The sequence below is a fragment of the Chrysochloris asiatica genome, unplaced genomic scaffold (assembly GCF_000296735.1).
Source record: "Chrysochloris asiatica unplaced genomic scaffold, ChrAsi1.0 scaffold00055, whole genome shotgun sequence".
Classification (NCBI taxonomy): domain Eukaryota; kingdom Metazoa; phylum Chordata; class Mammalia; order Afrosoricida; family Chrysochloridae; genus Chrysochloris; species Chrysochloris asiatica.
Genome location: NW_006408573.1, coordinates 15996167 through 16023350, shown reverse-complemented (window position 1 = coordinate 16023350; position 27184 = coordinate 15996167). Strand labels below are relative to the sequence as shown.

The window sequence follows — 27184 nt, the reverse complement described above, 5'->3', positions numbered from 1 at the left end:
GGCAACATCTGGTCTACCTCCAGGCCTGGTGTGCCTTGGGTGGTTGGGTTGTTCTCCAATCTGTTCTCCTGGAAGTAGAACTTATCTTCTACTACAAAATAAACAACAACAAAAATTTAGTTGTGTAGCTGAATTGTCAAATATTTGAAATGTCTTTGAAGTTTTAAAATCTTCAGAATGGGAACAACATAGTGAAATCTGGGTTAACACTGGCTCTTGTGCTTATTAACCCTATGGCTTATAACCAGTTCCATGTATTTTCTTAGCTTTGGATTCATCATTTGTAAAATAGAATTACTAATTTATAGTCTTGCAGGATTGGAGAGATAATATGTCCAGCAAATAGTGCATATTGATGTCCAATCATAATATTTGTTGCATATAGATATTGTGCTAATTAATGATTTACATCTTTTCATTTAATCTTTACAATAATTAATCTTTGCAATGAAGTAGGTCCTTGTGCCTTGTTATACAGATGAGAAATACAAACCAAAAGCAGGTTTACTAATTTATCCAGTGTCATCAGAGTTGTTAATGTAGAAAACATTCATAGCCATGACACTACGCCATCATCCATTGTGAGAATAAGTAAGACGTTGATTCCTCTTCACCCTACGTGCATTACCACCTTGCATTGCCAAAAGATAATGCTCTATAATATTTCTTCCACTCAATCATATTCCTCTGGCAGTACCATTTGTAGAATACATGTTCTTGTGGTCTTTTAAGAATCACGTCTCATATATTAAGAATGCTTGGTCTTCACAACAGTGAGTAGGGCTCTTCTGATTCGAAAGTGGGTCTAGTTATATGAGTCTGAGATTTAGAGATAAACAACTCATTTTGCAGATGAGAAAACCAGGCACTCAAGATGGGTATGAACTGATTCCAAGAAAGTTAGATGCAGATGTGATTGTAGAATGCTAAGCTCCTCTCTCTTTGCGTGTACAGTCTCTTATTCCAGAAAACCGGAATCATTAACTCCACCTCCTCCTTCTTGTCCTCAGACACTTCAAGCACTTCTCATACTTTATGAAAGCTGGGCTGAATCATTTAGTCATTTCTAGTCTTCATGTCTTCCATTTTCCCTGCCATGTCCTTTAGCCTCTCAGTATTTACCTGGGGATGCTAATGAGATGCAGACATCAAAAAACCCATGAAGTAGAGGGCAGGAGTCTCAGGAAAGATCTGAGTCAGGGGAAAGATCAGCCATCAAAGGATAATCAAGAGGCATTCCATTGTTCCCACACATGGGGGTTCATTGCTGCTAGCCAGACCTTTTCATCTGGCATCTGAGAGTACGGTCTTTGTTGTCAGGTAGTCTGGCTTTGCCTCAGTGTTGTGCCTCTGACCAACTGCATAAACCCAGATAACTTCTCTTCCTTTCGAAGTTTTCTTTTCATCATCTATAGAATGAGGCTAACATATACATGGTGAGAGTCAAACAGATGTAGAACCAAAGAGCTGTCTTGGATTTAGCAGAGTTCTAGAAACCAATTAGGCTTAAAAAGATTAATAATCTCCCTTTTTGTACCATGATAGTAGCATATATAGCTTATTCAGCTTTATAAGTCAGCTCCAATGTCTAGAATAGTACATGGCACCTGGAAAGAGTTCATACTATATGTATAATGACTCTGTATAGTGTTTCTGAGCAGCGGCTGGTGGGTTTGAACTGCTGACCTTATACATATGATATTATATCACATGAAAAAAATAACATTTTTCTTAGCTTCTGTGCAACAGTTCTCTATTTCATGGAAACCACATGAAAATAACTGCACACTCTCTAAACTGAAGGTCAGCTAGTCAGTACCCTTTGCTGCAAATGCCGTGGAAAGAGCTTGGGTTTTGATGATTGCTAGACTGAGGTTGTACTTCTTGATCTGGCAACAAGCAACTTGACTTCGAAAACTTGGCTTCCAAAAGTTCGTGGAAAAATTCCAGTATCTTCTAAGTCCCTGTTTCCACAATTTTTTTGAAGTCTCTTCTTAGATTTCTGAATTTTACACCATTGTCACTCTTTCTCACAAGTCCAATGGATTGAAAAAAAAAAAACATGCCTGGCAGATGGATGCTGGCAGAATGTATCTTGGCAGTGAGCCCAACACAGTGCTTGGCACAAGAAGAAAACAAACAAAACCCAGCTGCCCTCATATTGATTCATACTCATGGTGCTCCTACCTGATTCCAAAGAGCAAAACAGTGCTTCGTAGGGTGTTCTTTTTATTTTATTTCTTTTTAAACATTTTATTGTGAATTCAGTGAAGTTTTACAGAGCAGTTTTACAAAGCCTACGCTTCACTGCATTTTAATAGATGGCAATAGTGGCAAAACTTTTGGAAGTAGATTACTAGTCGATTACTTTTTCCAAAGCACCCCAAGGTGAATTCAAACCTCAAAGTTTTGGGTTGGAGTTGAGTCACTAATGGCTGACTGTCTCCTTCCTGCTTTCTGTCTCCCAACTCTGAATCCCAGTCTGCTAGGCCCCTTTAATTGTGACCAGAAAGAAAGAGGTTTTTGATATTAAAAGCACTCCATCCACCTTTGAATTCCCTGGTTCCCTTTCCTGCTGACCTACAAATCCTCACCTTAGCTTTCACCAGATGTTGACTGGCTGTTTCTGCTGTATGGTTACCAGCCCCACTAGAGGTGGGAAGATGCAATTTTCATGCCGGTAGGGAGCAACATTCTGTGCCATATTTATAGCCATAAATTAATTAAACTGTAGTATTAACAGCAATTTTATTATATGCAAAACAACAATAAAATGATGTATTTATTGCTCTGCCGCACATGGAAGATTGCACTCTATCCTTTCCTGAAAAGTAGTTCCCATTAATTATCATTTATGATACTCTTTGGGAAGGTTTTTATTTAATTATTTGATATACTGAACATTTCGATTGCATAGGTCTAAGAATGTGTTTGCAATAATGTTCATATTATTATCTTAACTACCGAGGCTAGCAGGGTGTACTATTAATACAGAAAGCTCATTTTTTAAACCAGGGGAGAGAAAAAAAAAAAAAAAAGAATGATGGACAAGAGGAAAACTGGTTTCCTTCTCAATCCCAGGGAAATGAGAGGACAGTGAATCAGTATGTGGTTCTCCTCAGACTCTTCTTTTGGAAATAAAACTCTGTCAGCAAGAATGGCATTTGAGAAGCTGAGAGGAGAGTGCTAATTCATTGATTTTTCTTTCAAGGGACGTCAGTAATCCAGGTGACAGCTTCAGATGCAGATGACCCCACCTATGGAAACAGTGCCAAGCTGGTGTACAGCATCCTCGAGGGACAACCCTACTTCTCAGTGGAAGCGCAGACAGGTACCAGGGATTGTGATTGTCATTTCTGATGCATTGTAATCAGGAGTCTGGACTGGCCACTGAATCACTTTGATTTTCAATTCTCTCAAATGTAAAAAGAATACAACAAGACTCTCCTTACAGGGCTGGGAGAGGTCTGGATGCAATGCATGTGTCAGGCATATAGACAACTTTCAAGAAAACAATCTTATTCTTGTGTTTTTCAATGCCCCAGAACCTCACAGTAGCTGTCGGTTCTGACTCAAACTTTGTATAGGGTTTCGGAGCAGCAGTTTGTACTGCCGACCTTGTGGTTCAAACTGACTTTGCAGCCCAGCACATTCACCTGCAGCGCCAGTCACTAGAATTTTAAAATTCAGCTTTTCTGCCAGAAGGAACTTATCTATGAGTCCAAATTAAGAGACCACAGAACTTGGGGTTTCTATAAAACTGGCAGCCCTCCAAACATGCTTTTTAGAGCGCTGGATAGAGTTGCGGGTGGTGTAGATATGATAACTTATATTTATGAGACAGTGTATTTCTTTTTGCTTCCACTGTGCTTATGGATTCCCAGTGGACATTCGCATCCAGAAAAGAGGCTCTACAGAAAACAAATGCAAACCCAAAACCATGAACAAATGTATCCACAGAAACCAAAATGGTTTCATTGATCCCAAATCTGACCATAGAGTCTGTTTTACTGGATTCTGTATATATGAACATCCTGTGAAACTGCTGGTCCCCAATAATATCCCAAGGTTCGGTGTATTTGTTTCACAGTATTTGGGGGAGATGTTTACCCCCCAAAATTCTAAATTTTATCAAGAAAGTGTCAGGAATGGGAGGAGGATGTGGAGTGTGTGGTTTAACTGCTGCCATGATCAACTGCCTCCTTTGACTCTAGGCCAGAAGAACTGGCTAGCGTTACTGAACATTCAGATCCAATAGTCTAGAGAAGAATTCTGATCAAATGGTGGGGAAATGCAGAGCAGAACTTCAAGCAATCATTGAATTTGCACTTTCTGGAGCCTTTGAGGCAGTATGAACACCCAGCTTTATTACCCTGAAGTAATCTTTAAACCTTAAACTTGGAAGACTTCTTTAAACCAAACAATAGTTTAGCTTCACCAAACATTGTGAAACAAACAAATACATGAGCATTTTGTTCCTTTATAGAAGTAACTGTGACAGCAAAAAATAAGAACCTTAATTCAAAGATTAGACATGAATCTTACAGGGCAGTAAATTTATATTAACAGTGGAGGGATGACTTAGGAAAGGAGCTGAGAATGGTTGTAAAAGCTAAAGACTGTCACTGACTTATTTGTACATGTGGAGATTATTAAATTTGCGTTTGTTCTGCTGTGTATATTTTCAGCATTAACAATAATAACAAAATGAGGAAAACAATCGGACACATAATTTATGGGAATACTTGTTATGATATCATCAAAGTCATTTGCTCTGAGTCCTTTGCAGATTTACCAAGGGGAAATTGTGCATTTCATCTAGACTTTCAGAAAGTTAAAATTTGGTAGAGGCTTTCCTTCTCTCAGAGATTATAGTTTGGAATCACTGGTGTGTGCCTGCCCCACACATACCTGCACTTTACAGACACGGAAAGTGAGGCCCAGTGATTTCACGGGTGATGCTTAAAATTATAGAAACATCACAGCATAAGAAAGGGACAGGGCTTAAGGTTTCCACTGTAGTCTTTGTATATTTCTAGTATGCCGTTGTTGTTGCTAGGTGCTGCCGAGTCTGTTCTGACTCATAGTGATCTTGTTTAGAGATTCTGAGGCTGTAAATCTTTACAGAAGCAGAAAGCCTTACCGCCCTCCCAAGGAGCAACTGGTGAGTTCGAACTGCCAAACTTGTGGTTAGTCAACCAGTGCTTATCCTACAACACCACCGGTGCTTTGATTTCTAGTATGTTATTGTTATTGAGTGCCATTGATTTGAATTTGGCTCATGGTAACCCTATATAGGGTTCCTAAGGAGCAACCCGTGGGTTTGAACTGTTAGCAGTCTATGCTTATCTATAGTGCCACACCAGGACTCACTACATGCTTCCAAGTCTACTGTGAGAAAAAGATATGTGCCAGGAATCCAGCCAGGATTCCAAGATTATGTGGAAAGCTGTCATTAATTCATCCTTGTCAGTGGTAGGTGATAGCCAACTGTTGTTAATTTTCCCTAGCATTTTGTATATTTTTAACCCATTTGGTTTATTTTAAAAATCAATATTATAAGGATAATATATTGTATTAAACATTTACCTCCAACTCTGTTAAATATGAATCCTAGAAATGCTCCTAAGACTAGCCTGCCGAGACAGACCTCTGAAGGATTCTGCTTGCTGAATCCTAAACAGGGACTTATTCCTGGACATGCATGCTCTAGACCCTCATGGATTTAGGATCTTTAAGTGTTTCACTTGAAATCAGTGAGGTTGTTACTTGTATTTACAAGGAAACACATAAAAATAAGTGAGATTTTAGTACCATGCTAGTAAATATAAAGAGCTGTTTTCAAAGATGTATTATGCCCCAGCATCCTGGAACGCAAAGTTAGTTTGAACCGCAGGGTCAGTGGTTCAAGCTCACCAGTCACTCCTTGAAAACCCTACACAGAGTCACTTTAAGTCAGAATCAGCTCAATGGCATTTCACACCAATAACCTGATTACTTTGGGTTCAAATTATCTGTAAATGTTCCTGCGGTACAGGAAACATGGAAAGCCAGGTCAGTTGCTGTCAAGTCAGTTCCGACTCACAGCAACAGCTCATATGTAGATTAGAACAGCGCTGCATGCGATTTCCATTGACTGACTTTTTGTAAGTAGATCACCAGGCCTTTCTTCCAAGGCACCTCTCAATGAACTCCAACCTCCAGCCTTTCACTCTGCAGTGACGATGTTAAAACCATGTGTACCAGGATTCCTTCTATAAGGACAGTGGCAGTTTTCTTCATCTTTGCCTCTCCAGTGCCTAGAACTTTCTGTATTGTCAATACTTTGTATAACGTTGTTGGAACCGAAAGAACACTTACCAATTTTTTGATGTTCCTGGCCCAGGTATCATCAGAACGGCCCTGCCCAACATGGATAGGGAAGCCAAGGAGGAGTACCACGTTGTCATCCAGGCTAAGGACATGGGTGGACACATGGGTGGACTCTCAGGGACAACCAAAGTGACGATCACACTCACCGATGTCAACGACAACCCACCAAAGTTTCCACAGAGTAAGTAGGTGGGCTTGGCTTTCACTTTGTAACTGTCCTACCGCCAACTGTCTGTCTCCTCTGCCTCATTGCTGCTACACTCAGCTTCCAAAGGAAACCTAGGAAAATGAAGGTTCCACAAAACAAATCAGCAATGAAACTTAGGTGGAGTAGAGGTCGTGGGAGATAGAAGAGAAGTAAACAGCCCATGATGTGAGAAACAGAAAATTCTGTGTTGCTAAATACTTCCCCGGATACTAACCAAGTCATCCAAACAAAAGTGACGCACCATTGTCGCGCCACGCCTGACGCCTAGTGACCTTCTAAAAACGCCCCTTAAGGTTCCCAAGACTGAAAATCTTTACAAAAGCACGCAGAATGTGCCCTTTGGTGCTGTAAATTATTATATATACCTGAGTGTTTAAAGAAAAAAACAAAGAAGAAGTAAAATAAAGAAAAATACCGTTAACTGATGGTACATGGAGGGAATTATAATCAATGTAATGAAACAAAGTGTATGATTTGTTGAATGTAAAACTGATGATCTGCCCTGTAAACTTTCACTCAATTCACAATAAAAACTTTAAAAAAAAAAAGGCAGACAGCCACATCTTTCTTTCATGAAGCAGCTGGTGGGTTCAAACTACAGACCTTTTGGTTAGCAGCAGAGCACTATAACCTCTGCACCACCAAGGTTCCTCAGCAATGGCATACCTTTTTCCTTGTCTCAGTTTTCTCACTCTTAACCAGAATATAATATCAGTACCTGAAGGACGGTAGCAGTTGCTGGTTAACAAGCTGCCCCAAACTGTAGTGACTTAAAAATAATGATTTCATTTTATCATGAATCTGTAATTTGGTTAAATCTTGGTGAAGTCAGTCTATTACTTGCTCCAAAGCATCACCAGATAGAAGCTCTGTGAGGGCTGGATGGTCCAGTTCCATTGCAGATCCCTCACACACCTGGCAGCTTGGCCTCTCCGTGGAGTGAGTTGGCCGCCTTATGACATGAAGGCTGGGTTCCAAGGGCCCCAGGCAGGGGCTATTGCCTTTTGTCCCCTACTATGGAAGACACACAGTATCATTTCCACTGTATGATAAGCACTGGACTGCAAACCACAGGTCTACAGTTTGAGCACACCACCTGCTCTGTGGGAGAACTATGAGGCTTTCTGCTCCTGCAAAGATTTAAAGCCTCACTGTGAGTTGGAACCAATTCAACAGCACTTAACAACAACAACAGCAACATAAGCCTTCCCAGAGTCAAGTGGTGTGAGTGCAGGCCGCCACCTTTTTTTTTTTTTTTTCCATCTAAGTTTTTATTGTAATTGAGTGATAGTTTACATGGGGGAACATCAATTTTACACTCATCCTATTGTATTCTTTTCATTGCAATGATCACAATCCCCTGCATGCTTCATCATTTAACAGTATTTGCTTCTATTCCCTCTGGTTTTTGTTTGGATGTGCACCAAATACTCAGGAATATACAATCATTCAAACAACCAAAGGGCACACACTGAAGGCCTGCCCCCTGGCCACCAGCATACATCCTCTCTCCCGCCATTCTCAGTTGCTCCATTTCTCCACATCATCATCTCTGCTTCCATCTCTGGCGTTGCCACTTCTCTGGGTAGGGTCCCACACTCCACTCCTGCTCTTCTCCCTTGGTGGTCCCAGGGCCCTCTGCTCTGGGACTGTAAGATTGACCACTCACCCCTTTTTACTACAAAATTTCTACCTTTACAGTGCAACAATCAAAATTAGTCATAACAGTCACTCACTACTGAATCATGAGACTCTTGTCCCCATCTCCTTTCACCAGGCCTGCCTAGACAGGATGAAAACCACTCAGTGGGGATTCTACATTTCCCTGCACACTCCAAATCTAAAATCCCTCTTGTAAACTTGTAAGCCAGTCACTTCATGCCTTTACAGCCCCCACATTTTAGGTAGCCAGTGTCTAAGTTGCCCATCCCTGTCAACTTTGTATACAGAGGGGATTGGAATGATCCTTGCTGTAAAGATTATTTCCCTCTTGGTTGCTATTTTAAGCAACTACATCCATAATTATAGGTCAAGTTCACCAGATTGTAGCAATTTACAATTGTTTCCTTGAAAAAAAAAAAAAAAAGATTCTTCTTCTTTCCACCCTCCCACCCCCACTCTTTTCCATCCTCTAGTATGGTTCTGAACATCCAGCCATTGACGCTAGGTCCAATTGGCACTTTATGCAAGTTTGGGTGCCCTTGTTCCTATCCCCTCACTTCATACCAACTGGATGTCTCACTCTCAGCTCTAGCCCTCAGTAGCCACATCCCTGTCCATAGGCTCAGGAGTCCCCAGGTCCCACATGGGGATTTTAGATTCAGATTGTACTTTAGGCCAACCAGCTCTCACCATACTCCAGGTTGATTGGGGGTCTATGTAACTTGGCCAGACTCAGCCCACCTCTTCATTGCTGCTTTTCCCCTACTTCCACTCACCAGTAGTCCAATGTGGTCACCAGCAAGCTTACATGTCTGCTCATGTATTCCCTTTGAGTTTCAGTCTTGGAGGGGGCTTTGTCCTGAAGGGATTTGATTGCTTGCCTTGATGGCTCCCTGGTGATAAACTTGCTTGTTCTTGTAGTAGCCAGTCAGACTGCAGTTTTTGGTTTTGATTTTCTCTGCTGGTCTTTCTTTCAAGAAGTAGCTTCTGTTTCTCTAGCTACTCCAGGCTGATCTGCTTGTCTTTTCAAGTAGGAATTTCCCATCTCAGAAGGTTCTGGATGGAGATCAGGATTCCACCTAAGGTCTTATACCCTACAAAGGCTCTGCAAGGAGCCTCTTTCACTGGGCAAGTTCTAGCACCCCTTTAGGTATTCCAATCAGTTATAGGCTGAAGGAGGGCTTACAAACTTCACATAATCATGTTTCTGGATATTCCTTTCTATCCCCGTCAAGTGTCTATTTTACAATAGTAGGCAAGGACAACAAATATTCTAAGACAGTCAAGCATCTTAATATTATTTCCCCTCTTTTACCCATTCAGACTATGCCTCAATCTCTGTATCACAGAGCCCTTTTGTTTCAAGGTTGATCATACATCACTTGTTACCTCTGTCCCATTTAGCCCATGCATGCTTGCCCAAGCATTCTCCTATCACCCTTGTTCTTCTGTCCCCTTCCCCTTCTTGTGTATTGCCCACCCCAACACTTAAACTGTGATGTGTCTATCCCATACCCAGTTAGACCCCCACCTTTTGATGGGAGGAGTGTCAGAGTCACACAGAAGGATGAAGGGATGGAAATATCATTGTGGCCATGTTGGACAATACAACCTGCTATGGTTCCTAATTAATAGGATATGATCAGAACTGAGGGAGCAGTGTAAGATCTTACAATGCCACGAAGCATAAACTGTCAACCAATGTCTATTACGATTATCATCTGGGGTCTCATGGTGTCTGTTTATATTGATACTATTCTTGCAGGAAGGAAAACAAATCATGGCTTTGAAAGATGGCATAAGAATCATAAGTGAAATTATTATTAGTTGATGAACAATTATTACTATATCTCTACAAGAGGCTACATTTTGCAAATTAGACTGAATTCCATGACAGAGAGGAAACGTTGACCAAAGAATGTGGCAAAAGCATGATTCGAATGTCAGCCTGTTTATGACTGCATTAAAAAAATAACAAAAACCGAACCCACACCCATTGCTATGGGGTCAATTCTGACTCCTAATGACTGTACAGGACAGGGGAGAACTGTGGAACTGATCCATGGCGTTTCCAAGCTTATAAATCTTTACAGAAGCAGACCACCACATCTTCCTCCCGCTCATTGGCTGCTGGATTCAAACGATCAACCCTATGCTTAACAGCAAACCACTTTAAGTACAGAGTCACCAGGGTTTCTTAGGACTGTACAGGTTTATTCCAAGGCACAGTGTGATTGTCATAATGCTGGTGTTGTTACTGAATGGTTCTATCCTGGCCTTGCCTGCTGTACTTGTTTAAGGGGTTAGCTAGTAGCATCTTTATCACCAGAGATGGCACTTGTTCCAAGTGAGGAAATAAGGAAGGCAACCAAACATGGCCCCAGGAAGGCATCCTTCTCACACAGAGATATCTAGCGAGGTCAGTCTACACCAGCGATACATTGAGATAGAGGATTATGAGACAATAGCCAGTTCTCATAATATCTCCAAAGAAATGGCAAAAGAGTGCTTTGCCTAATGAGACTAAAGTTGGCATCCCCAGTGATCTTAAGACTCACATACCCACTTCCATCGAATCTATTCCGACTTAAAGCGTGCTATCTAGGGTTTTGTTGTTGTTGTTATGTGCCATGGAGTTGGTTCCGCCTCATAGTGACTCTGTACAGGGTTTCCGAGGCTGTAAATCTTTACGAGAGCAGAAAGCCTCATCTTCCGTGGAGCAGCTGGTAGTTTCGAACTGCTGCCCTTATGGTTAGCAGCCTGATTCATAACCACTACGCTACCAGAGCATTATAGGGTTTGGGAGACTATAAATTTTTACAGCATCAGGCAGCCTCATCTTTCTCCCTAGGAGCAGTTGGTGGGTTTAAACTGCTGACCCTGTGGTTAGCAGTCCAATACTTCCTCCAACAGCGCCACCAATGTGTTATTAACAATCACATGTTATTGTTGTTAAGTGCCGTCAAGTTGGTTCCGACTCATAGTAACCCTGTATAGGGCTTCCAAGGAGCGTCTAATGAACTTGAGAGCCCCCGACCTTGCATTTCAAACTGACTTTGCAGTTCAGAGCATTAACCTGCAGTGCCACACCAGGGCTCACATGTTGTTGTTGGGTGCCATCGAGTCAGTATCGATTCATAGTGACCCTATGCAGACCAGAACGAAACACTGCTCAGTCCTGGGCCAAGCTCACAATTGTTGCCACACTTGAGCCTACTGATGCTGCCACTTTGCCAATCCATCTCGCTGGGGGTCTTTCTCTCTTTCTCTGACCCTAACCCTTACCAAACATGGTATCCTTCTCCAGTGACTGGTCCCTCCTGACAATATGTCCCAACTATGAAAGACAAAGTATGGTCATTCTGGCCTCCAAAGAGCATTCTGGCTGCACTTCTTCCAACACAGATCTGCTTGTTCTTTTGGCAGCCCATGGTACTTTCAATATTCTCCTCCAACACCATAACTCAAATGCATCAATTCTTCTATGGTCTTCCTTATTCACTGTCCAGCTTTTGCATGCATATGAGGTTAATGAAAATACCATGGCTTGGTTCAGGTGCACCTTAGTCCTCAAGCTGACATCTTTGCTCTTTAACACTTTAAAAAGATCTTGTGCAGCAGATTTGTCCAATAAAATACATCACTTGATTTCTTGGTTGTTGCTTCTATGAGTGTTGATGGTTGATCCAAAAAGAATGAAGTCCTTGATGACTTCAATCTTTTCTCCATTGATAAGAATGTTACTGGTCCAGTGGTGAGGATTTTTGTTTTCTTTACATTGATATGCAATCCATACAGAAGGCTGTGCTCGTTGATCTTCATCACATAGCACTCTAAAAAAACAGCAGGCTCCATTATCCACACTGTGAAATTGTCTGAGCTGTAGAAGGAAAAGACAAGGAAAGATTACCAACAGGCAAACATTACTGTTCTTGCTCAGAAACTTGTACTATTTATCATAATGTTACATTGCTACTGTACCATTTTCACAGCCTTGAATTTGAACAAGACTTTGAGAAAGTCAACTTAATGTACGTTTTTTTCAAACTTTCACCTCAGTTGGGAGGGAGACCGCACCTCTCATCAATCTCTTAGTATGAGGTTGAAAAGGAGTGCAAACTGAAAGTATTCTAGGTCTAATAATATCCATGAATGTGGACACAGTACTGAAACTGATCAAATCTATGGACCTGAAGGCATTAAGTAACTTGCCCAAGACCACTTAGCTTAGAAGCAGGAGGGTCAGAGAAAAAGAGGAAGAGCCCCAACAAGATGGATTGGCCAAGTGGCAGCATCGATGGTCTCAAGCATGGCAACAGTAGTGAGGTTGGCCCAGGATCGGGCGGTGTTTCATTGTGCTGTGCCCTGGTTTCTTTATATCTGCTTCACACAGAATAGTTTTCAAAATGAGAAAATGCAAATGAGATCATCTTGCCCCACTGCTGAAAGCCTCCTGATGAATTCCCACCATGTTTAAAGCATTCAAAGACTTTTCCTTCTCTAACAATGCTCTTATTTACTCACTCTGGCTCCAAACCACCTACATATGCATCCCTCTTTCCATGAGATTTCTGTCATATTTAGCTCCTCAGTAATCTGTGAAATCACCTCAGGATTTCTGCCATTTGCTATTCCTTCTGTGATCTCCCAGTGTCTCAGATATCTGATGCTGCTGTAACTGAAATACCACAACCTGAACTTACTCTCTCAGAGTTTAAGAAGCTAAAATTCTAAACTCAGAGCATGGGTTCTAGGACAAGGCTTTCTCTAGTTTGTATCTGGGGAGAGGTCCTCGCTTTCATTCAGCAGCTGTGATGCTTATATGCCATGGAATTGGTCCCAACTCGTAGCAACCCGGCATAGGGTTTCTGAGGCTGTAAATCTTTATGGGAACAGAAAGCCTCATCTTTTCCCCATGGAACTGCTGGTAGTTTTGAACTACTGATTGTTGCTGTTATTCGGTGCCATTGAGTCAGCACTGACTCATAGTGACCCTATGCACAGCAGAACGAAACACTGCCCGATCCCGGGCCAACCTCACAACTGTTGCCACGCTTGAGTCCATCTATGCTGCCACTTGGCCAATCTATCTTATTGGGGGTCTTCCTCTTTTTCTCTGACCCTCCACCTTACCACACATGATATCTTTCTCCAGCGACTGATCCCTCCTGACAATATGTCCATAGTAGGGGTGACAAAATTTGGCCATCCTGGCCTCCAAGGAGCACTCTGGCTGCACTTCTTTCAAAACGGATCTATTGGTTCTTTTGGCAGCCCATGGCACTTTCAATATTCTCCTCCAACACCATAATTCAAAAGCATCAGTTCTTATACGGTCTTCCTTATTCACTGTCCAGCTTTCACATGCACATGAGGTTATTGAAACTACCATGACTTGGGTTAGGCGCACGTTAGTCTTCAAGCTGACATCTTTGCTCTTCAATACTTTAAAAAGGTCTTGTGCAGCAAATTTGCCTAACGCAATATGTCATCTGATTTCTTGACTGCTGCTTCCATGAGTGTTGATAGCTGATCCAAGAAGAATGAAGTCCTTGACAACTTCAATCTTTTCTCCGTTGATAAGAATGTTGTTTATTGGTCCAGTGGTAAGGATTTTTGTTTTCTTAACATTGAGATGTAACCCATACCGAAGGCTGTGCTCTTTGCTTTTCACCAGTAAATGTTTTAAGTCCTCTTCATTTTCAGCAAGCAAGGTTGTATCATCTGCATATCGCAGGTTGTTAATGAGTCTTCCTCCAATCCTGATACTACGTTTTTCTTCATATAACCCAGCTTTTCAGATGATTTACTCAGCATACAGGATGAATAAGTATGGTGAAAGAATACAACCCTGTCGCACACCTTTCTTAATTTTAAAACATTCAGTGGTCCCATGCTCTGTTCAAACAACTGCTTCTTAGTCCATGTACAGATTCCTCATGAGCACAATTCAGTGTTCTAGAATACTCATACTTCGCAATGTTTTCCATAGCTTGTCATGATCCACACAATTGAAAGCCTTTGCGTAGTCAATAAAGCACAGGTAAACATCTTTCTGATATTCCCTGCTTTAAGCCAAGATCCATCGTTCCACGGCTTCTTCTGAATTCGGCTTGAACCTCTGGAAGTTCTCTGTCAATGTATGCTTGCAGCCGTTTCTGTATTTCCTTTAGTAAAACTTTACTTGCATGGGATATCAAAGAGATTGTCCAATGATTTCTGCATTCTGTTGGGTCACCTTTCTGTGGAATGGGCACAAATATGGATCTCCTCCAATCAGTCAGCCAGATAGTTGTCTTCCAAATTTCTTGGCAGAGATGAGTGAGTGCCCTCTATGCCCCCTCACTTTCTTGAAAGATTTCAATTTGTATTCCATCAATTCCTGGTGCCTTGTTCTTTGCCAATTCCTTCAATGCACCTTGGACTTCCTCCTTCAGTATCAGTGACTCTGTGTATTTCTTCCATCTTCTCCTTTTGCTTCCTGCATCATGCAATAATTTGCCCAGATAATCTTTCTATAATGAAAGTCGAGGCTTGAATTTTTTCTTCAGTTCTCCTAACTTGCGAAGTGCTGAGTGTGTTCTTCCTTTTTGGTTTGATGGTTAGTGTTACTGAAAGTAGTTACAAATCTGGTTATCAGCCCGATTTGTATCCACTACCCTACCAGAGCTATGTACAGTATTCCCTGGTGATTTCCATCTTGGCTTAAATCTCTCCCTGGATCTAGGAGCTTCATGATTCAGGGACCCCATGCCCAAAGGCCGCATTCCACCCCCAGCTCTTCTATCTTGGTAATTGTAGGTCCCTGTGAGCGCTGCTCAGATCTCTCTCTTTATTGCATCTGTGCTTATTAACATCAGAGAAGTGAATCTTTTTAAACACATAGAATGATTACATCAGATCACATCCCGGGGTGATTGCATCTTATTAGATCTCAACATGGAGGTGATAATTGCCTCTTAACTGAGAATCCTGACCCAGTCAAGTTGAATAAAACCATAAGTATCACACCCAGGAGTCCTGGGGTGGGGCTGTGGGTTAATGCACCAGACTGCAAAGCCATTTGAACTGCAAGGTCGGTGGTTCAAGCTCACCAGCTGCTGCTCAGAAAACCCTATACGTGGTCGCTATGGGTCAGAATCAACTGGACAGCACTTGATAACAACAACATCACACCCAGGGATTCACATCCTTGTCCTCCTCAGCCCCCCTAGGGAGTTCAGATGCTTATTTCTGAAGGATGGCTTCACAGACCCTCTGATTGCATTCAAATGCAAGCTCTCTCCCTTCCTTTCTTTCTCTCACCCATTGTCTCTCTTCCCCTTCCCCCTTTCCCACACTAATATAAATATGCATCCACACACACTCATACTTGTACACACCCATGTGGTTACAAATATTGAGACACAATCACCTTGTCCTGCTCACATGCCTGCACACTCACACTCACACATGCATTTGTGTACCTAAGTCGCTCTCACTGCTCTCTGCCCCTTGCTAGTTGCAATGGACTCAACTCCAACTTGTGACAGTCTCCTGAAAAACCACACAAATCATCACCCAGCCTGGTGACGTCTTTGCACCCGTTGCCTTACCTTATGTGTCTTCTTCCTGGCAGTGACATCGGTTCTTTCCACTTGTTTATTGATTTTCTTAATGTTCCTCATTATGGGAAGAATTTGTTGTTGTTATGTGCCGTGGAGTCGGTTCTGACTCATAGCGACCCTGTACAGGGTTTCCGAGGCTGTAAATCTTTATGGGATCAGAAAGCCTCGTCTTTCTCCTGCGGAACAGCTGGTAGTTTCTAATTGCTGACCTTGCTGTTTGCAGCCCAATTCGTAACCACTACGCTACCAGAGCTCCTTTGTGGGAAGAATATAGACTGCTTAATTTACTATGAAATCTCCAGGATCTGAACGATGTATGACACACAGTAGGTGCTTGACAAGTACTAGATGGATGGATGGATGGATGAATGGATGGGTAGATAGATAGTAGATGGATGGATGGATGGATGGGTGGGTGGATAAATGGATGAATGGATAAGTGGATAGGTGGATGGATAAGTGGAAGGATAGATGGATAGCTAGATGAATGGATAGATAAAGGAATGGATAGATGGAGAGATAGACAAATGAATAGATAGACAGATGTTGTTGTTAAGTGCCATTGAGTCGGTTCCGACCCATAGCGACTCTGAACAGGGTTTCTGAAGCTGTAAATCTTTGTGGGAGCAGAAAGCCTCATCTTTCTCCTGCGGGGCAGCTGGTAGTTTCGAACGGCTAACCTTGTGGTTCTCAGCTTGATTCCTAATCACTACGCTATGGGTCGGAACCGACTCGACGGCACTTAACAACAACAACAACAATGCTACTAGCGCTCCTTAAATAGACAGATAGATACATAAATATGTCGATAGATAGATAAATAGATACGTAGATAAAGTGAACCTTTCCAGTTAAAATGATACTTGCTGGATGGTAAAAGATGTGAAATAAAAACAGAGTCAAATATAAAGTTAAATAGAGCATGACCTTGCAAGACACGATTTCCTTTTTATCTTAACATTAATATAGAGCTGTATGAGACTTTTCAACAGAGAAGAATTGTTTCTGGGTACTTGGCAGTGTCACAGGAGCCATAGTGGTAGATTACTTAAGTGTCTGATGGTGAACCAAACAAAAGGTGGACAGCTCAAGCCCACCAGCCTCTCTCTACAGGAGGAAGAGGTGGCACCTTCCGTAAAGATTTCAACCTTGGAAACAATATGGGGCAGTTGGACTCTATCCTATAGAGCTGTTATGGATTGGAATTCAACTCTATGGCAATGGGTTTGGCTTTAGAGTTGTCAGAGCCATTGTGGGCCTTGGAAATTGAGTCTTGGGCCAATCTGAAGACATGAGCAGAGGGCTCACTTATTTGAATGTATGAAGACATACATGAGCCTCCATCTTTCCTGACAGGAATGTGCCTGAGCATTATTTTCCTTCTTCACATGTGGCTGGTGACCCTGTCTTCTCACCCTCGACCCCATTCTTGTTTTCATCTTCCTTTGTAGGAAACATTCCTTTGACAAGCAGGCCATGTGGGATCTTCCTCCCATCCGTTCATTTCTTTCATGTTTTCCATCAATAGAAAGTTCAATTTCAAACCCTTTGAGAAATTTATTGGGATTCAATGAAATCTAAAGTCTTACAGCTGCCAAATAAAAGGGAAAATAAAAATAGCTGTCTCCTTCTAGGCGTGTACCAGATGTCTGTGTCAGAAGCTGCTGTCCCCGGGGAGGAAGTAGGAAGAGTGAAGGCTAAAGATCCAGACATTGGAGAAAATGGCTTAGTCACATACAATATTGTGGATGGAGACGGAATGGAATTGTTCGAAATCACAACGGACTATGAGACACAGGAGGGCGTGGTGAAACTGAAAAAGGTGAGTTAGGGTAAGGAGCTGGACTGCCAGTACTGTTGTCTGCTCTACCAAAGGGGTCCTGCAGAGGGACAGAGAGTTGAAGGTCAAAACATGGGACTGTAGGTCCGAGGGGCTTATTTAATTTTGCAGTGGAGCTCCGGGTGGTGACAGAACTTTCCTCCACTCTTACTGTAGAGGGTGATGGCCAGAGGTGCTGACCATGCTGGACTGAGAGTGGTGCTGACTTCTTGCATGTTCTGGCACACATTTCTCATGGCAGGAGGACGGCTAGATCACCATGGATATTTGGAGAAAGAGCTGTGAGCATGGATGAGTTCCCCCTTTGGCTCTACCAAGCAAAACCTGTTCATAGAAGCTACTCAGAACTTTCCCTGTCACAAACACCCAAGCCCCTTCGTTGATGGGAACTCTGTTAAAGAAACTAAACACTGACTTGCTTTTTTCTAAAAGCTGAGCCTGGGAAAACTGCATTCAGAACCACAGGCCACTAGACAGTCACTGAAAAAATGCATTTGGGGTTTAATCCATTACAAAGAAGAGCGTCTGATTAGTTAGTGAGTCCGATGTTTATTGGTGGTTATCAGGAGTGTGAGGGAAGGAGAAAGAGGGAACAGTATAGGAAACACTGAGAATCTATTTGTGGTGATGGAAATTTGGCGAAAGATATTGGCTATGCTTGCAGAAGGTGATTGGTAGAGTTGAGGTCATGAAATTATAATGAAAAATGTTCCGTTGACAACTGTTGTGTTATACAAGGGGGCTTCTCAAAGTTCTTGGAAAAAGTCTAGCTTTCAATTCCATTTTTCTGTGAACTTTTTGAAGTCCTCTCATATCTATATATCTATATTGTTGTTGTTGTTGTTGTTATGTGCCGTGGAGTCGGTTCTAACTCATATCGACCCTGTACAGGGTTTCCGAGGCTATAAATCTTTACGGGAGCAGAAAGCCTCATTTCTCCTGCAGAACAGCTAGTAGTTTCGAACTGCTGACATTTTAGTCCGCAGCCTGATTCGTAACCACTACGTTACCAGAAAGATTTTATACATCTATATATTTCTATATATAGATGTATAAAATCTTTACAACTATTAAAACATTTAACATTTCCTCAATACTAACATTAGACATAGCCTAAGCCTCTTACAGACATCCTCAAATTTATTTTTCTTAATATCATATAAAGTAGATTTTATTATCTCAGTGGGTAATAATACCTTAATTGAGAAATGAGGAGATTGGGGCTCAGACAGATTCGCTTTCCCAGACATTGCCACACAGCTAGCAGTTAGTAGACATGGATTTCAGTACTAGCACATTGAACAACTTCTCTATCAAGACATTTTTGAAACCACTGGAGCAGTAATGGTTTCTGAAGGAACCACAGCCAGAATTCACTGTCAAGTGAAAAAACAATTACGGTATATTAGAAAACGGTTTTTCCCCTGATTCTCCTCTTGAGAAATCAACACCTCTCCATCATCAAAGTGTATGGAGCATTAAATCTGAATTGGATGATGGGATTACCTTGGTTTTAATCAAGCATTCATTTTCAACTTGGTTTTGTAGCTTGAATATTAAACTCCTTGGTGTGATGGGAAAGATTGGACTTTAACACTGATGAAAAGAGTAATTTGAAGAATGAATCAATGAAGAGGCCAGGCGCTGGAGAAGAGACTGAGGGTGGTGTCGGGGGTGGGTAGGAGGTAGGCAGGTTTGGCAAGGACTATTTCTGTGAAGAAAGTGGGGAGAGGGATGTTGTTCTAGGGAGCTGAACTTCCAGATGATTGGGAAGCTCTGTAGAGTTTAGAAGAAATATTGTGAGATGTGGGACAAAGAGAAAGTGAAGGAGGCATGTTTATAAAAGAAGAAAGAAAATGTAGACTATGGTGGTTGCAGTGAACTTTGTAGACTTGGGAAAGTCAACATTAGTGACAGTGAATGAAATGACCAGGATCATGAGTCGCAAGGGACTTGGGTAGTTTATTCCTTCTGGTTTCTTCTCAGGAACTGTGTGTAGCATATAGCTTTCAAAGATTCTCATTAATTAATAAAATCACCATCCCTCCTGCCTGACATTGATATACCAGGGTTGACATCAGCCATTCCTGCCTCCCCTCCTTTGCTGAAAGCAAATTGGGTAGATGGTTATGCTAAGGTTGTTACCTGTTTCCATTGTATTCAGGGCGTAAACACACAGGGTGTCTCTAAAATCCTGAAACATTTAAATCACCCTGTGGAACTCACACAGTTGCAAATGAGCTTCCCCCTTACATGATTAATTTGCACATTTCCCCCTGCAATTCAGTGTGTTTATTCCAGGCGAAGGAACAACCTCCTGTAAAGCACTAACAACTGGGTTTAAAACATGTTGTTTTATTTGTAAAAGTACATTGTCTTAAACTTGGAGCTCAGAGTTCCAGATGTAACCCCCAAATATTGAGAAGGAAAGCTAACAGAGGAAAATGAGGAACCCTCATGAAAGTCATGATGTACAGGTGGATAACTTAGATGGATTGTGGTGGTGATGAGGGTTAAGTGCCGTCAGGTTTGCTCTGACTCATAGCGAGGCTGTATCATGGATCCAAGAGCAGTTGGTGAGTTTGGACCACAACCCTTACGGTTACCAGTCCCGTGTTTATTATCCTATAGTGTCCCACTAGGTATGGGTCTATGTGTATCATGGAAGTGTTGCTTATCTTTTAAAAATACTTTCAATGCAATATTTCCATCGATTTCGTGAATCCTGCTCCTATTTTCCAAGCAAGAGCTATTGAATACTTATTCAGTAACTTCCTGGTGAACAGCTTGTTTATTCTTGAAGTAGCCAGTCATGCTGACATATTTGTTTGGGGTTTCTCCTGATGATCTTTCTTTGAAGATGTATCTTCTGTCACTGTAGCTGTTCCAGGCTGGTCTGCTTGTCCTTTTTAGTGGGAATGTCCCACCTCATAAGGTTCTGGATAGGATTCAGGATTCCACCTAAGGTCCTATACTCTGTCAAGGTTTTTCAAGAGGCCTATTTCACTTGGCAAGTTCTAAAACCCCTTTTAAGAATTCCAGTCAGTTTAGGCTGAACACGGGCTTACACGTTTTCTCTAATCCTGTTTTCCAACATTCCTTTCTATCCCACTCAAGTGTCTATTTTACAGTAGTAGGCAAGGGAAACTAATATTCATAAGACAGTCAAGCATTTTAGTATTATTTCCCCTCTTCAAGCTATACCTAGATCCCAGAGCCCTGTTGTTCCAAGGTTAAGCATGCATCACTATTTACTTCTGTCCCACTAGGCCATGCAAACCTGTCTCACTGAATTGCTAACTGCAAGGCTGGCAGGTCAAACCCACTGCTCCTTGGAAATGCTGAACAAGGTCACTATGAGTAGAAACTCACACAAAGGCACATAACAATAACATTCTATGTCCACGTGCATGTATAGGTGAACACATAGCGTTCCACCAGGTTGCAATCATAAGGTCATCTGAGTTGTTAAAGTAACGTCACCTCATGAACCTCTTACATCATATATGTAATCATTTTTAATGACTACATAACATCCTGTCCTCTGGATGATCTATCATTTCCTTAATAAAATCTCACAATTGGATTTAGTGTCTTGTGTACACATTTCCCACAATTAAATATAACCCTGGATTATATCTAACAAATATCAGTCATTTTTGAATATGACCTGTTTGGGTTTTCTGAGAAAATATTCCTTCAGGGAGAATTTTCAGAGGTGGGATTAGTAAACCAGAGGTGGTATTAAGAGCTTTATGGTTTAGGCGGTGTGTTGCCTCATTTAACTTTATATCAACTACTCATAACGTGGTTATAAGTGTTCTCGTGGGAAACCTCCTCAAATCCTTTTTTTGGAAGATGGTAGGGAATAAATTGGAAGTAAATACTTACATGTTCTCTGTCAGCCCTGCTCCGCACTCAGTCAAGTTCCTGAATCTATGTGCTTACCTGGTGCAGTCTTTCCCTGGTACTTGTTGATATTTTCCATTGTCTTAGAGTTCATCCAACTCACGGCACCCCACATGTGTGCAGGGTAGAATTGTGCTCTAGGGGTTTTTGGTTGTGACCTTTCAGGAGTACATGGCTAGGCTTGCCTCTAGGGACACTTCGGGACGCATTTCCAACTGCCAACCTTTCAGCTAGAAGTCAAGAGCTTAACTGTTTGTGCCAATCAAGGACATTCCTGTTGGTAAGAGAGAGGCAACGAGCAACTACATTCCATGGAGTCCTCTGGAAACTCCCAGCCTAGCAGGGAGTGAGAGTCTGAAGAAGGGCCACTAGGAACCACAGAATTTTATTTGGTCCAGTAGGGAAGGACTTTACAAGGGAGTCACGTTTGAGCTGACCACCAGATGGCTTAGTAGAATCTCATGAAAACCACTTCTGACAGAAAGGATCAGTCAGAGGGAGACATGACTGCACTCACCTTAGCATCAATGATGCGTCCCACTGGGAGTTGGGCTCTGAGAATCTTAGGCACATGCCTAAATGAAGTTCAAAAGGTTCTGCTCTTATGGCATCCACAGACAATCTCAGATTAGAAAGTGTCTCCTTTTCCTCTTACAGGCTACCTGGTCTCAACACTGTGATGCTCTGTAGGCTTTTGATTCTAATAATTGCAGAGATTTTTGAGGAATTGCAGCGATCTCATTCCTCTAGCCTATAAATACCATTCCTTTCTGCTGCCAAGGATAAAGGAGCTGTTGAGTCCCGGAATAATGGAGCAGCTGTGGAGAGAGATTCATGTTGGGAAATGGGATGTTCCAGGTTCTGGGGAGATGGGGGTGAGAAGTGTCAAGGGTCTTGAATCTGTTTAACGTTCCTGAGAGGAGTGCAGTGGCTCTCTAGGCTAAGCGTTGGATTGTAACTGCAAGTTCAGCAATTAGAGCCCTTCAGCCACTTCGTGGGGGAAAGATGAGGCTTTCTGCTCCTGTAAAGTTTTACAACGTCAGAAATCCTAGACAGGATGACTACGAGTCAACACTTAACAACCACAACAGCCTTTCTAAAACTTGAATCATCCTTGGTGTGGAATTCTGTAGAACTAGGTCAGAACTTTTAGGGGCTCTGGTGGTGGCCTTCTGCACCCATAAAGATTGCAACCTGGAAACCTTATCTGGCAGTGTTCCTCATAACAGTTGGAGTTGGAATCAATTTAGTGGTAGTTAATTTATTTTGTTTTGTTTTTGTGTATTTGTTTTTTAATTAGTTCAAGACTGTACTTGGGAGCTTCAAAAAGTCAGTAGAAAAACTCTAAGATCGTTTCGTTGTTCTTCCATGAACGTTTTGAATCCCTCTCATATACTCATTGTTGTTGTCCTTAAGTGCTGTTGAGTCACTTCCGACCCATGGTGATCCTGTGTAGGGTTTCCGAGGTGTGGCTGATGAGCCTTAACCACCAACCTTGTGATTCAAACCAACCCTGTGGTGGAGTGCTTATCCTATAGTGTCACACAACAACTCCCCGTGTGCTCATTAAGAGTCAGTATTTGCTGGGCAAGTTAAAACAGCAGCATGATACTCAGATGCTCAGCTTCACAGATCAAACTCTGTCCAAACATCTAGTCGTTCAGTAGCATCCAGAGTGCAGATTAGAAAGGTGATTTTTAAGTGTCATTGTTGTTTTTAGGTACCATGGAGTCGGTACCAACTCATAGCAACCCTATGCACAACAGAATGAAACACTGCCCGCTCTTGGGCCAACCTCACAGTTGTTGCTACGTTTGAGCTCATTCCTGCTGCCACTGTGCCAGCCCATCTTGTTTGGGGTCTTCCTCTTTTTCTCTGACCCTCCCCTTCACCAAGCATGAAGCTTTTCTTCAGCGTTAAAGCTGGTTTTCCTGTTATGATTTTGCGTTTCACCCTTTGCTGACTAAAGAATGACACCCCCTCACACTCTGAATGAGAGAGTGTGAATCACGAGCTTTTCAATAACTGTAATCATTCAAATACTACTTTTCAAGGCTTTTTGGGTTTTGTATATTTTTGTATCTTTCAAGGCTTTTTGGATTTTGCATAAACCTTGGACTGTTTACTTGTTTTTGTTTAAATGGACCATATGCTGTTTTATGTTTGTTTGCATAATGGTTTTGAGTCGGGCTGCTAACCTCAGGGTCAGCAGTTCAAAACTACTAGCTATTCCATGGGAGAAAGATGAGGCTTTCTACTCCCATAAAGATTTACAGCCTCAGAAACCCTATGCAGGGTCACGATGAGTCGGAACTGACTCCACTTCACACCACCACCACCGCCATGAATTATTTTATGAGAAGGAAGCACTTTTCTCATCAACATTTCACTTGCCACAAATGGACAGTAACCTCCAATGAATGCAATCTAAATAAAATAATCCCATTGTATTCTAAGAAGAGAGCTGTGCTATTTTATTTTTTTTCTCTCAAAGAGGGATTAGTAAATGCAAAAGAGAGATTAAAAATTGACACTGGAGAGAGAAGTTCTCTTTGATGTGTTTAGGATTGTAAGATTTAAAAAAGGAATAATTCTGTTAATCAGTAGGTTAATGTTATTTAACAACCCAACCATCGAAATTACACATAAGCCACCTTACATCATTTTATGAGGCATTGTTCATAGTGTCTCAGACTTTGGGACATGCTCTATAATATCAGAAACTTAGAAAGTGAGGTTGTCTATGATTTAGCCATATTTAGGGGTAAAAAATGCAGCACTTTTGCTCTTTGACTGAAATTCAGTGAGTAGTTTTTTATTGTCAAGATTCCTAGTACTTTATGGAACTTGGTTACAAAAATTGTGTGTTGTAGAATTTGAAGTCTGTCTCTTAGACATCATTTTAATTTGGGCGACCTTCATGTGACTCTACAGAGTGGAGTTCATTCTTGACTCTGTAGCCATCTGTGTCTGCTCTACTCCTAGAATTACCCACTAAACACATGCCAAGTTTCAGCAATTGATTTGTCTGATTTTATGACTAAATGACTCAGGTAACTGGATATTGAATAGACACCAACTTTCTCTCTTGGAAGAACTGTTCACTCGGTCCTTTAAGACAAGCAGATCTTTCTCTTTTATTCTTTCCAATAATTCGCTGAAATAATTCTCCATTCTTCTTTCCAAGAATTGGTTGTCAGTCTTCTTTTCCTTCTTGCCAGCCCGTAGATTTTGAAACCAAAAGAGCCTACAGCTTGAAGATAGAAGCTGCAAATGTGCACATCGACCCGAAGTTCATCAGCAACGGGCCCTTCAAGGACACTGTGACGGTCAAGATTGCAGTTGAGGATGCTGATGAGCCCCCCATGTTCTTGGCCCCAAGTTATATCCACGAAGTGCAAGAAAATGCAGCTGCTGGCACTGTGGTTGGAAGAGTACATGCCAAAGACCCAGATGCTGCCAACAGCCCTATAAGGTACAGACAGATCTATTTTCAGAGACTCGAAGGGAAAGAGTTTGGGGGGAAAGCTCTTCAAGAACCACATCCTTCAGATACAAAAACGGTTTATCCAGGGCTTTGGAAAACAAATGGGGCTGAGGTGTAGAAGACCTGAGTTTCCGTTCACCTCTCTTGTGAACGTGTTGAGTAGGCTTGTTCAAACGACATGGCTTCTCTCTGGAGCAGATTCCCTTAGGAACACTGGGGTCTCTAAATCTTGCCTGGATCTGTTTGACACAGGAACTATGATGAAGAATAAATAATGACTGTGGAAAAATGATAGCAATTATACTGTATGGAATCCCTTTCTAGGTTTCCATTACTCTAAGTACCTTAGACTTTTGATCGAATTTGTCCCCTCAACTTTATTAGATGGGGATTATTTTTCCTTAAATGTAGAGGAACATGTGGGGTGGGGGCAGCAGGGGTGTTGTCAACCAAAGTGACTCACCCCGAGTGATGGGCTGGGAGAGCAAGCTCTGCCCCTCCAACTTCTGCTGAGCCCCTGACAAATTTAGGGTGCTTTATTTTGATGATTACCCAAGGAAATCTGTAAGAACCAGAATGCTGTGTGACTGCTCTGTGTTTCCAGGTGTTGCATGTTTTGTAACTTTGACAAGTGCAGTCTTACCACTTTGCTGTTGCTACTTTTTGTGGGAAATTTTTGGGTTTTCCTGCTCTGACAGGTTTCTGCCTTACCCAGGTGCAGCCTTTTGCCGATTGTACTGTCATTTTTTTGTGTCTTAGTAAAGCCACCTGGGCAAACAGCCCCTGCCCCCGATTTGAGTTCTGTCTGATGAAGCTGACAGTGAGGCTGTGAGAGGAATGAGAGGCTGAGGAGAAGTTCTGAGGCATAGGTCCAAGACACTTAGACGGTGGGAAGCTTCTAGTTACCTGAAACTGCCCTGAAATGAATTCTACCAGTTGCCATTGAGCCAGATTTGACTCAACGTTGACTCCTGGAACCCTTTGTGTTTCAGAGTAGAAGTCTACTCCATAGAGTTTTTAATGGTTGTGACCTTTCAGAAGTGGATTGACTATGAGGCCTTGTCTCTGAGGTGTCATGGAGTAGACTAGACTTGCCAAACCTTCAGTTACCATTGAACAAGTTAACCATGTGTGCCAGATTGTAACACAAATTTCATTTTTCTGTAGCCACTTCTCTAATTCCTTTCTTATCTTTGTTCCAACATTAGCTTCTCTCTCTCATGGTCTCCCTACCTGCAGTCCTCCACCTGCCATTCTACCATGGGTCCAGCAGCCAGAGCGAGCCCTTTAAAATGCAAATTCAGCTAGCACATTAAACCCAAGTTGAAAAACAAAGAGCCTGACACTGTCAGTTTTATGTGGCTCTGCAGAATAATGCACTGAACTGCTCAAGGTCAGTTTGAGCCACAAATTCAACAGTTCAAACCCACAAGCCAGTCCTTGGAAATCCTATACAGGGTCACTATGAGTCACAACTGACTCAATGGCACTTAACAAAAACAAAAATTCCTAATGGTAAGCACAGGGCTGCTAACCTCAAGGCCAGCAGTTCAAAGCCACTTCTAGGAAACCCTATACAAGGTCACTATGAGTAGGAGCTGACTTGACAGTACTTTACAATAACAAAATTACTAATGAGTTGGCATTGTAGGATGCGCACTGGACTGCTAACCTCAAAATGGACAGTTCAAACCCAACAGCAGCTCCTCAGAAAACCCTATACAGGGTTGCTATGAGTCAAAACCAACTTAGCAACAACAGCGATTACAAATGAGGGAGCCCTGGTGGTGCTGTAGGATAAGCACTGGACTATAACCTCAGGGTCAGGAGTTCAAACCCACTAGCCGATCCCCAGGACAGAGATGAGGCTTTCTGCTTGTATGAAGATTCACAGCCTCAGAGACCCTAGGTTGTTGTTGTTGTTATGTGTCGTGGAGCTGGTTCTGACTCACAGTGACCCTGCACAGGGTTTCCGAGGCTGTAAATCTTTATGAGAGCAGAAAGCCTCATCTTTCTCCAGCGGAACACCTGATAGTTTCGAACTGCCGATCTTGAGGTTAGCAGGCCGATTCATAACCACTACGCTACCAGAGACCCTA

General features: G+C 42.0%; 1 protein-coding gene across 1 annotated transcript in view; it reads left to right on the top strand.

Moving 5' to 3' along the window:
* CDH11 (cadherin 11, type 2, OB-cadherin (osteoblast)) overlaps positions 1–27184 on the top strand; it is a 220599-nt gene that overhangs the window by 149501 nt on the left and 43914 nt on the right. Inside the window, exons 5-8 of the mRNA XM_006863584.1 lie at positions 3212–3331; positions 6386–6553; positions 17484–17671; positions 24820–25073. Of these exons, the coding sequence (XP_006863646.1) occupies positions 3212–3331; positions 6386–6553; positions 17484–17671; positions 24820–25073 (730 nt within the window). The remainder of the gene's footprint in view (positions 1–3211; positions 3332–6385; positions 6554–17483; positions 17672–24819; positions 25074–27184) is intronic.